A 12830-nucleotide genomic window follows, 5' to 3' on the forward strand; every position below is an offset into this window, starting at 1 on the left:
CAAGAATCAAAGACTAAGAAGTGGTGGATGAACATCTCTCTCGAATCAAGGAGAAAGGAAAAAGTGTTGAATATCTTCTTCTTCTTTTTTGAGGCAAGCTACAAAGGAAAATTTGGAAAATTAAAAAATCCGTCTAGGTTTGCAAATCTATAAGAAAAATATTTATGCAAGTGTTGTTTTAATTTAGTGATTTAATTTATGGGTGAGAGTAGGAACCCTAAATCCATAATACGTGTAGTCTAATGGAACAACACTTGTGGTGATTGCAATGAATTTGATCATAATGGGATTAAATGAAGGATCATTGGTATGGGACCAAGTTAAACCTTGAAGTACGTGACTTTGTTATGGCACACATACTAGAAATAATCGTTGATGGTAGACTTGCGCAGTTGATTATGGTAGGTCGATGAAGAAAGACATTCATAAAATCTGTCAATGATTGGTTGACAAAGTTAAGTATCTTGATCTACATGGGGAACTCTCCTTAGGGGAGGTAATCTACTCTATAAGAGATTTTCTTTGACAATTTGAGGATTATATAGAATCTAAATCATTATCTAGGATAATTGATTGATCTATTTATCCTCATTGATTAACAAATAATTCGACCAAGGTAAAGGAGTTTGTGAGATCTCACTTATGTGGGCATAGCAAGGTTCAATCATTGTTGACAATTTGAGGATTATATAGAGACTAAATCATTATACTTGATTGATCTAGTTATCCTCATTGTGACAAATAAATTGATCAATGTAAAGGGGTTTCTGAGATCACTTTTGTGGGCATACTGACATTCAATCATTGTTGCAATTATCTCTCATTAATCACTTCTAAGATCCATTGTTTGATTAATTGAATGTTACTTCAAATTGGTTTAATTTAAATGGACAACATATTGACTAAGAAGAGAAATATTTTTTTAAACCATGTTAGTGTACAAAAAATAAAAATGGCACCTACCCTAATAAAAATTCTTGTTTTTATACGTGTGTATGAGTGTGCTTATAGGATATTGTTGGGACCATAGGGTTTCAAAGAGCAGGAATCATTGGAGAAACAAGAAAGACTATCACTAGAGGTTCTCCATAGATCTTGGGTTGACACTAAAGATCCTCCGGTTCTCAATTGATCTTGGTTTTTGACATTAGAAAGAGTATCTCAATTTCCCATATGAACATACTACACAAAAGATCCCTAGAAAGAATATCGTGGTTTCCCATATGAGTATACTATACAATATTGTGGATTAGTAGTACGAACAAGGATCTTTGAAAGTGTTATTTTGATTTGTCCAAAAGAAAATAATATAATATAAGGTTAAAAATAGATAGGTTTGAATTACCTTAAGGGGAGGCAAGGTTAACCTTGAGTAAGAGCTTGTATAAGAGACTCAGTGACTAGAGTTTATTGCATGTTATTATGCTCAAAATTTCCTAGACAAAGACTATAAGCTTTTTTCATTCTTACCTTTGTTTAGGAACTTCTATAAGCAAAAGGATGCCGAAATCTATTAGTAGGAGTTTTGATACATTATGTAATATTTAAAATAGTCAAATACATTAATGCAGCTTTGTAATCACAGTTTTATATAATCGTGTACTAGGAGTTTTGATATGTTATGTAATATTTAAAAGAGTAAAATGCATTGGCTTTGTCCCCATGGAGGTGAGCGTGACATGGAGATCAATAATGAGGCGAGGTTATTACTATATAGGTCATGTAGCAAAGTGTATCATGGGTTAGTAGTTGGCTATTTTAAGGGAGAGAGAGAGAGAGAGAGAGAGAGAGAGAGAGGGGGGGGGGGGGAAGGGGAAGGGGAAGGGGAAGGGAGGGTTTAAGAGAGAAAGGGACGGAGGGATGGAGCGATGTAAGTACAACCTAGGTACAAAAGCAAGCATGTATGAGGAAGGATGGAGAGATGTGAGTATAATCTAGGTACTAAAGGAGGCATGTAGGAGGAAGGATGGAGAGATGCGAGTATGAGCTAGGTACTAAAGGAGGCATGTAGGAGGAAGGATGGAGAGATGCGAGTATGAGCTAGGTACTAAAGGAGGCATGTAGGCGGAGGGATGGAGATGCGAGTATAAGCTAGGTACTAAAGGAGGCATGTAGGCGGAGGGATGGAGATGCGTGTATAAGCTAGGTACTAAAGGAGGCATGTAGGAGGAGGGATAGAGAGATGCAAGCACAAGCTAGGTACTAAAGGAGGCATGTAGGAGGAGGGGTGGGGCCACATAAAGAGAGAGAGAGAGAGAGAGAGAGAGAGAGAGAGAGGGATGAGCTAGGTAATTAATGGGCATTGTAGAGGCCATGCAAGAGAATTTGTGGAATCACGAGAGAGAGAGAGAGAGAGAGAGAGAGAGAGAGAGAGAGAGAGAGAGAGAGAGAGAGAGAGATATTTAACTACTTTCCTATGTCATACATGTAAGAGAAAATGCAAGTAGGAGGAGAAAGAGGAGCTAGTGGAAAAGAGAGTAGGGGAGTGTTACATTCTTCATAGAAATTTCCAAATGCAAGTAGGAGGAGAAACAGGAGCGAGTGGAAAAGAGAGGAAGGGAGTGTTACATCCTTCATCGAGATTTCCTTAGGGGTATGGCTATTATTCTATGTGCCTTGTTATGTGTAGCTTATGCTAGGAGTTGGCTAGCAAGTATGCTATCTAATAACTCCATAAAACCAAGGTTATGAATCACCATTGGGTCTATATACCTAAATGGTTGTGCACATTATTAAGTGTTGAGAACCAAGAATATATGATTTAGATATATTCTAGCCCTTATATAGTGATCTTGGGTATGGCATAAGTCATAAAATGCAACATTGTGTGGTCAAGAGCTATCTAGTAGGGCAAAGTGGTATATTTTCTAGAAGCCTCATAGGTAAGTATTTGACCTAATACATTTCTCCTTTGTTAATATCTATCCCATCTATGGCTAGGTTTGTGACTCTCTCTCTCTCTCTCTCTCTCTCTCTCTCTTTGTGTGTGTGTGTGTGTGTGCATGCACATGGTTGTGGGTGGTAGAGAGAAAATGTTTGCAAAAATATAATTTTTCTCCTTAAGAAACGATCGACAAAACAAGTGCCCCTTTATGTATGATTTTTTTTGTAAGTCTATGAAATTCACAACCTATTCTATTAAACTAAGGTGTTATCCTACATAATCCTAAGTGAACCCCCCATAATTTTAGTCAAGGTTCTTATTAAAGTATGAAATAGCTAAAGCATAAAAGTATCATGAATTTGGACACAAGGAATTGGATACACTTTAAAAGGCAAAGCATGATGTTTGTTTTTAGTGCTTTGTAAATGATAAAATTTGACCACCTGTATATGTTTCTAAAGAGCATGTTTATTGAAGTAAGTACTAGTATGTTACTCAGATTCTAAGAATTGGAGAGAGAGAGAGAGAGAGAGAGAGAGAGAGAGAGAGAGAGAGAGAGAGAGAGAGATGGATCCATGCTAACCCTATTTATAATCATTACTTTACCATCATCTACATGCTTGTGATTGCACATGTTGTTGGTTGATCACTTCTATAAGACCTCAGGTACTATTCTTGAGCATGGTCAAGATTCGTGCCTTTGCCTTACTTTATATTAGTTTCTAGTAGGAAGCTTAGTGCAGTGCAAGACAAGACAAGACCAGACATAAAGCATTTTAGTGGTGCAAGAAGTTGGGTTGAAAGGTATGCTTGAATGAACTTTGAAGTGACACAACTTTGCTTTTGTTTTTTCCTTTGAAAGAAAAGATCAAACAAGGCCCAAAGTATTGCTTAAAGTGTGTAGGTAGCACATCTATGGATCTTTTGGGATACTATAACAATATAACATGGGAAGAGGAGAAATGTCTTCTAGTTTCTCAATCTATAGGCATGTATGAATGAATATATACATAAGCATATGTGCATTCAAAAAAAGTGAGCTTGTGAGAAAGTAAGTAAGGGAAGTGTTTGGACACACACACACACATGTGCATGCATGCTTGCACGCACACACACACACACACACATGCACAATGCACAGGCACACACACACACACACACACACACATGCACAATGCACAGGCACACACACACACACACGCACACGCATGCACTCATGCGCGCGCGCACACACACAGAGTGTTCACTCCAACGAAAAACATTAGATAATACATCGAAGTCTCATAAATGACTTGAGTGTGGGGGGACTTTGAAGAACTTTGTTTACTTGGTACCTTATTGTACCTAATGAGATAAAGAGTACAAGCATATAGTTATGATGCTAGTAGGTATGTATATGTCCAGATCATACACTGTGATAAACTATAAGTTTTAATAAAAGTCAATCCTGCACATCATCTCTATGTGTAGATGATAAATAAGATAGGGCTAACACTACATGCTATTGGAAATATTGATATCATCACTCCAGTAAAATTATTTTTTATTGGTCCCAATTTCTTTTTCACAAAATAGAAAACGATCTAATTTAAGTATGCCCATTATTAGTAGACCTTTAAATAAGCTACCTTATCTACACTTAAGGATAAAATAATGTGTTTAATTTCACAAAATGGACAACACATTCAACATAAGTATGTTCAAGCTACATTCTCTCCCTCTCTTTGTAGGTGAGCAAGCTACACCATGTCGTGAGATAGAACCCTCAAAATGTTCTTAAAAAAGCAGGAATGGCTCTCTCTTTTTTTAAGTGTTAAAGTGAGTAATCAAAGAGATAAGACACTTCGTTATTACGAGATGAAGATTTACATTGTTGTTTATAAAAACTACTTTTTTGCATGGGAAAAACAAGATAAGTAGCTAAGATAGAGGGAGGGGTCAAAGGTGAAGGAAATCTAAGGTGGGGGTTGGAGGTGAAGGAAATCCAAGGTGAGGGTTGGAGGTGTAGGAAATCTAAGATGGGGTTGGAGGTGAAGGAAATCCAAGGTGGGGGTTGGAGGTGTAGGAAATCTAAGATGGGGTTGGAGGTGTACTAAATCCAAGGTGGGGTTTGGAGGTGTAGGTTAATGCTACAACTCTATGGATGGTAATATGAAGTGTGCGAATACTTGAGTTAAATTTCATTTTCTTCATTCTATAAGATATAGTGTTTGGGAATTGTCAAATTGTCAACACTTTAGTTGAAGTTCATTTAATTCAATTTACTGATCACATTTATAAGGCAAGGACTCCATGCTCACTTCACAAAAGATGAGCAATATTTGTTAAAATAATAAAGACAAACTTATGCTTAGTAAAGAACACTTGTGCATTAGTTATATGAATCTATGCTTGTACAGAATAGATTCAAGCAAGCGTGTAACATTGGGATGTTGTCCGCCAAACATATCAAGCAACCTTGTGCCATACTACCATTGGACATGCAATCAATCTTATGATTTGCTAGAGTTTGTGAGGAAAAATCCTAGTAAGTGGGCATGGTGGTGAAAGGATGCTTATACACTAGCCCCAATTGATAGGGGAATGGGTGGCCATGGACGGCTAGCTTATTGAGTGTGTGTTTAAACACCCTAGATGGGGCGAGGAAACTAGTAATGAAGGATGAAGACAAATCAAGAGCAATAGCTATTTTGAGAGTGTGTGTGTGTGTGTGTGTGAGAGAGAGAGAGAGAGAGAGTGAGTGAGTGAGTGAGAGAGAGAGAGAGAGAGAGAGATAGACACAGGGGGGGAGGAGGAGGAGGAGGAGGAGCTTTAACATCGTAGCCAAGCCTACGAATTATATATGATCCATATGATGGCACTGAAGTGTGGGGATAAGACTTGAATCCGGGACCTCTTGATTGCGGCCCGACGCATAGACCACTACAGAGAGAGAGAGAGAGAGAGAGAGAGAGAGAGATTAACATCGGTAGAATGCAACACGAGGGCCAACGGTGAGAGAGAGTGTGTGTGTGTGTGAGTGAGTGTGTGTGTTTGGTGGGGTGGGGGTGTGCAATTATTAAAGCAATTTACCCCCATATCTCAATTTTGGCTAAAACCGAAAAATAAAAGAGAGGGAAAAAACTATTGCGTAAAAGATTCATATCATGGAGCGGGCAAGGCTTTTTTTGAAATTCTTTTGGAGCTGGTTTTCCGCATGGCCAAATGATGGCCCTGTGCAGAAAATGTTTTTTTTTGGGAATTAGCGAAAATATTTATTTAGTAATTCACAAATTTACTGTTCAATGCGCAAACCTCAAAAAGGCATAGGGACCCGTTTTCAAGAAATCAATTAACGGCTACATATATATATATATATATATATATATATGTGGACAAAAATACTTACGTATATTTTATAAAAAATGGACATAAAATTTATTTGAAGCTTGGACAAATATATATATGTATTCTCCAAAAATCAGGCAACAAAAACATTATAGGGACATGATTATATGTAAAATAAATTTAAAATTCCATCTAGAAATTGATTAAAGAGACAAGAATATAAGTTTTTTTTTAAATGGACAAGAAATCAAATGCAAAGGGAAAAATTTATGAATACTATTTTTTCCGAAAAAAAAAAATTTGGGCACACGGAAAGGTACCAAAAACAGTTGAATTTACACATAAAGTACAAAACAGGTATGAGAAAAAAAGAAGATATAAATTGGTCCCAACAACTGCAGCAAAAATAAGACAAAAGACTACATAGGGTACACATATTAGCCCAACAAATTCAGGCTCAATCATTTCCTCTTTTACCTTATCAATTTGCCTACAAATTGATCACTAATTTGATCTGATTCATCCTTGCAGCCAATTTCAGCTCAAATTGAGCTCCATTGATCGAATTTTGATCATCCTAGAAGCTCAATATGGGCCCTCATAATTATTATCTTTGATCCATACTAATGTGCCTTCCTCTGGCATGATTTGGCTCCTTCAATCAGCAAATCAAACCCAGCAAGATAGAGCTTAATCCATGTGATTAGTGGCATTTTGGACATCACGTCCGATCTTACACATAATCATCCCACATCTGATCCAAATCTTAAGAAGTCATAATGAAGGTACATCAATACTATGCTGTCCTATGCTGCATTGGACTGGTAATGCTCTGTCGGAGTTGCGTTGAAGGCCTACGAGCTGAGCTCAGTGAGCCCCAAAACTCCACATTAACATCAATTATGCAGGAAAAAGGTAGAAGCTTGCTGCCCTCTTACAACCAATCAGCCATAATATCCAGATACATTATTGTGGACCAGCATGGTAATGGGCAATATAGCAGTGTGCAAGCTGCTGTAGACTCCATGCCAGACAACAACAGAGACTGGGTCTACATTCAGATCAATGCTGGGCTGTATATGTAAGGTTAATTAACTCTAATCCTACACAGATCAGGTTAATTAACTCTAATCCTACACAGATCATGTTAAGCCTAGTGATATAGCATCACCAATTATGATAGGGTAATGGGGATTCATCCAAGAGTAAGCTCTAATGTCATGCAAGTTATTTTAAGCTCTAATAGGGATTTGTTGGTTTCTATATTAACAGCATTTCATTGTCTCTTTAATAGGATAATTGTGAAATGCTGTTTATTTAACACCAAGCTCTAATGTCATGCAAATTCTGTTAAGCTTAGCAATGAATAAATCATTGCAAATCATGGTAAAGAATTATGTGTTTAATTACAAACATGGTTGCTAATCATGTTGTTTTTGTACTAACAGCATTGCATTATCTCTTATTAAGCCTTCAAAAAACCTTCTAATCAGGCCAATAAGGCATCCTTTAATTACACCTTGAATTATGGTAAATGCAGTGAGAAGGTGACCATCCCATACACAAAGCCATATATCATATTCCAGGGGGCGGGCAGGAAATCTACTGTGATAAGCTGGAGTGATAGAGCCAGCACCTTTGGCACAGCCAACAGTGCCACTTTCTCAGCCAATGCAGCCAGCTTTGTTGCAAGGGGGGTGGGGTTCAGGGTATGTATGTAAATAAGCTCTTCTTAATTACAAGCTAGTTATAATTTGCAATAATTCCTCAAGTTTTGAAAATTGAGCAAAATTGGGCTTGGTTTGGGTGCTTGCTGATGTGGGTTTGTTTCTGCAACAGTTAATGATGTTGGATTTTCTAGTTGATACACATAGATCCCTCCATCAACACCCCCCCCCCACCGTCGTGGATGGACGGGGGCTTGGAAGGGCAAGACTGCCCACCCAAGACTCATGGCCTGTCATGATGGAAACCCCCCTGCCCTGCATGTGTGAGCAGCCTAAAGCTGGATATACAACCAACCCATTCAGGCCGCCTATAATGTTGTGTATCCAGCTTTTAAGTGGTTGATGTCAGTTTGTGTTTGCATTGATGACAGCTGAAGTGAGTCCATGTTCTGAACTAGAATGGGGCCTTCGATGTGTTCATGTGTGTTTTCTTGTCCGTTTAGCAGGCGGCCATCGTTTTGAGCAGAATGCACATCTTGAAGTCGTTGATATGGGGATTCCTATGAAGTGTGGTGAATGGTAGTCATAAGAGATGTACTTATGGATCTGTGTGGATGTGTTTTGGTAGAATGCAGCTCCACCCCCATCACCAGGGGCATCAGGTGGGCAGGCAGTTGCAGTGCTTCTAGCCGGGGACATGATGGCGTTTTACGAGTGCGGGTTCTATGGAGCACAAGACACACTGTTTGACTATGAGGGCAGGCATTACTTCAAGGGCTGCTACATTGAAGGATCCATAGATTTCATTTTTGGGCATGGACAGTCCACTTACAAGGTAATAAAAAGCTGCTCTACATTCTACAGAGATGTGGTTACCTAGATCTAGTCAAATGGGAGAGGTTTACACACCATGCCAGCCCATCCTAACACATTGTGACTGCACAGAGCTGCGAATTGTTCGTGAAGGCGCAGCCAGGCTACATATCAGGCTCCATCACAGCCCAGAACAGGGACGATGGCGGCGACGGGGGCGGCTTCATGTTTGTGGGATGTAGGATCGACGGCACAGGCGAGGTGTTCTTGGGGAGGGCATGGGGGGCATACTCTCGTGTCATCTTCATGTACACATACATGAGCTCCATCATCACTCCTCAAGGCTGGTTTGACTGGGACAACCCCTCCAGACAGAGGTACAAACCACACCCCCCTTTGTTTTCTTCTGATCCTTCCATAATCGCAATTTAAATACTCTAATTATCTACTTTACGCATGCTGAACATCTCTTTTGAGTGCTCTAAAACCTCTGATTCATCGTGCGCAGCTTTAACTAAGCCCTTCATCTCTGCTTTAATGCGTAATTGCCTGCTTTAACTGATGCAATCTCTGTCAGTGCTAATATTATACTATGTGGTTTCTGCCATCGCTAAACCTACTATAACAGATGAGAGAGTCTGCTTAATTTCTGCTAATCGTGCTTTAGGTACTAAAAGCGTATTATACAGTCTCTATCTAACTGCTCTATCAGTTACTCGCTTCTTTGAGCATTTGGACCTAAGACGGTCTAAGACGGTTTACACACACCGACAAGTCTAAGACCACGTTCACACGCTTCCCATGGGAACCTTGGACCCATGGCTATTCCATGGATCACAACTAAATAGCCTAGTGGGTTTTTCATCGTGGATCCCAACTAAACTCTAATATCTAGGAGCCCATTGGAAAGGCTATAGTTCATGGCATCAGTTCTTATATTTTTGTAGCTGTCGATCAATGTTCGACCTCTTTAGCTTTTCACATTCCAAAAAGTCTATTTGGTGAACACGCCTTGATGTTGTCTTGACGATTGCCTAACATTCATGTGGGTAGCTTTTGAACATATCTAAATAGCTCCAACTACCTTGGCCCACATTTGTGTAATTGATATATTAGGATAATATGTGTGAATGTAGTAGCCCCTAAAGTGTAGAAGGGCCTTTACACATACCTCACAAAATTTGCAAGCTCTCAATGCAATTTTTGCATGGGCTTGGAGATGAATGAGGGACACTCCCCATCCAGAGATTGGGTGAGGAAGATCTCCTCCAAAAATTGAGAATCTTTACACTTTTCAGTGTAGTTTACGATTCCACCCGAAATGTGTAAACATTCTGAGGGTGCTTTTTAGAGAAGAGGGAGCTTCATCCATACCCACGAGTGCATCAGGTGACCCTCCATTCAGAAGACCCATCTTCCCTAATATATAACCGCTTTTGTCAAAGGATGAGTGGTCAAAGGAAGGTTTTGAAAGGACCCTAGTTTTTCCATTCATATGTAATGTCATGAAGAAACCAAAAAGCACAAGTAGCTCACTCCCTTGAGGTAATTAATCATTGCTATACACAGAAATTATCTTCTCACTCAAGGGTACCATGATACTAGCTTAGCTTCTACGCAAGATCCACCTAGAAGCTCAAAGAATGCATGTATAGATCCATTTTTATCACTCTTTCCAATATTCAAACCGTGACCTTGCTTTTGACATGGCTTGACTCTAATGTTACTTTAAAACAAACAACATATGTTGTCACTTGAGAATTATTTCAAATCAAGGTCATTAACAAGCTTTTCAAAACTTGCTTAAGATATGCATTTTGTACTTTCTTTCATGAGATGTAAGTTTTCATACATGATTATTGAAAAGAAAAATAGCCTAGTGTTAGTTTATGCACATTAGATAGATTTGTAATGCCACCCCAAGCACAATATCCACTTTTTTTTTGTGAATATACATCACTACATTTGAATTGAATTACTAGTAATGGTTGCCTATGCTAAGCAGGTGCATAACCTTCTTGTGCTTTTTTAACACCAGCTCCACCTCACTAGAGAGAGAGAGAGAGAGAGAGAGAGAGAGAGAATCCGGCTAACATGTCTCTATTGCGTGCACACACACACAAAAACAAAGAGAGAGAAGAGAGAATTCTACTAACATGCCTCTATTGTGTGTGTGGGCACACACACAAAAAGAGACAGAAGAGAGAGTTCTACTAACATGCACACAAAAAGTGAGAGAAGAGAGAGAGTTCCGCTAACACGCTCCTATTGTGCATGCACACACACCCCTATTACACATGCACACATACAGACCCCTACTCTGCAGATGCACACATATACACCTCTATTGCGCATCCACACACACACACACACACACACAAAGAGAGAGAAGAAGGGGGAGGGGTGTGGGGGATGTTAGAAGGGGATCCCACATTGAAAGAGAGAGTGTGTGTTTAAGCTTGGTACATGCCTAGTGGATGCCCATCAAGGTTTTTTTAGATGGAGCTTACTATAATAAACTACAATAAAGTGATCAATTTCATAAAATTAAGGGTTTTAATGTTTAGTGGTTTCAACATGGTATTAATGTTTAGTGGTTTCAACATGATATTAGGATAGGTATATGTAATTCCACCCTATGTTCAATAGTCTATCCAGTGATGAATGTATTTAAGAAACACATCTATTGCTTTGGCAATTTAATATGTATCAACACAATTAGAATATGCATTAAAGAATTTCCTTTTTGACCCTTATACTATTGTTTACATTGTTTTCTGTAGCACTGTATACTATGGTGAATACAAGTGTTATGGCCCTGGAGCAGACTCCTCTGGAAGGGTTCCTTGGTCTCACCAATTAAGTGATGCACAAGCTCAACCTTTCCTAGAGCTTAGCTACATCGATGGAGGAAGTTGGCTTCAAGAATCATGACTCGACAAACAAAGCCACCCAACACAACAGCAAAGTAGCTTGGTCTGATCGCTCTCTCTCTTCTTGAGAGTGCATTAATCAGTTAGCATGTTTTACCCATTGTTTTCTACTATTCTTGAGTAGAAATCAAAGGAGTTAATGCTTAATGTTAGTATGACACTGATTGTATAAACACCTCAATTTGAAGAAACTAAGACTTGAACATTTTAATAAAATCTTAATTTATGAAGCCTCAAGTAATTATTTCAAATTGTATAGGATAGTTGGAAACTCACATTATTATTTAAAGGTATGAAGTTTAAAAATTTAACATGTAGACAGAAAATATGAACCTTCTTGACATAGTTGAAAAGCAAGAAGATATCATGGTTATATCCAGGCATTGAATTTCAGAACTTTACACTTTCTTATAATGTATAAACATTGTAACCTACTTTTTTTTTAAATGAAGACCTCCTAATTATGATTTATATTTGGTAATACAAATTTCTTTAAAGATGTTGACGGACCTTTAAAACATCTCAGTGTGCCATTTTATGAAACTAGATGTACTACATATTAATGTTCCTTTGGTCCCTTGAGTTGCATTGGCCTTTTTAAAAGGATAATACAAGTGCAAATCTTTAGAGATTGATTCTTTTTATGTGCCAAAGTCATTCACGTCCATTTGGCACACATGGAGGATTTCCTAAACAAGACAAGAAGACATGATAGGTTTAAAAAATGGGCCCTGCATTCCTTGACACTAAGTCCGAGATTATAGCATTCGGCCTTCCTCCACCAAGTTAGGAGATGTGGCAATGTTGTAAGAGTATCGTAGTTTGATTTGGATTAAGATGAGGCACTTGTCCTTCCTCCAGGTTTGAAGATGTGGCAATGTTGGCCTACCCAGGGTTTTGGATAGTGGGGTACCATTCCTAGAGAGGTTTTGTGTTGTAGTTTGTCATCCAATGATCCAAATCATATTTTTTTCATTAAAGCTTCTAGTGGAGGCTATGGGGTTTAATATACCCTCCTTCAAGGGAAATTTATACCAACAACTTTCCACTTAGAGTTGCCTTAGAGTTGGGCGGGCCTAACTCATGTTTATGGTGTTGGATTCTATATGTCTCAGGGTTTGAAAGCTTTCTTGTGACCAAAAAGTGTTATCTTATGCTTGATGGGACATGCAATTAAGCATCGTTAGATGTAATCTCTTTGTAGGT

At 38.6% G+C, this 12830-nt stretch overlaps 1 protein-coding gene across 1 annotated transcript; it reads left to right on the forward strand.

Annotated features, from left to right (window-relative positions):
- Positions 1-6619: 6619 nt before the first annotated feature.
- On the forward strand, positions 6620-12040 carry LOC147604158 (putative pectinesterase 15). The gene is made up of 5 exons (XM_086795125.1): positions 6620-7292; positions 7752-7920; positions 8507-8713; positions 8824-9068; positions 11475-12040. Exons 1-5 carry the CDS (start codon positions 6991-6993, stop codon positions 11623-11625), a joined length of 1074 nt encoding a protein of 357 aa, XP_086651251.1. The 5' UTR covers positions 6620-6990; the 3' UTR covers positions 11626-12040.
- The last annotated feature ends 790 nt before the right edge of the window (positions 12041-12830 follow it).

The sequence above is a fragment of the Cibotium barometz genome, chromosome 62 (genome assembly GCF_041138505.1).
Source record: "Cibotium barometz isolate CiBa-2024 chromosome 62, ASM4113850v1, whole genome shotgun sequence".
In the NCBI taxonomy this organism is placed as follows: domain Eukaryota; kingdom Viridiplantae; phylum Streptophyta; class Polypodiopsida; order Cyatheales; family Cibotiaceae; genus Cibotium; species Cibotium barometz.

Excerpts from the sequence above, each read along its gene's own strand:
- LOC147604158 (XM_086795125.1), top strand. The coding sequence starts at position 6,991 with ATGAAGGTACATCAATACTATGCTGTCCTATGCTGCATTGGACTGGTA. Across the intron at positions 8,714-8,823 it reads ATGGACAGTCCACTTACAAG|AGCTGCGAATTGTTCGTGAA; the intron begins GTAATAAAAAGC and ends GTGACTGCACAG. Across the intron at positions 9,069-11,474 it reads GACAACCCCTCCAGACAGAG|CACTGTATACTATGGTGAAT; the intron begins GTACAAACCACA and ends TGTTTTCTGTAG.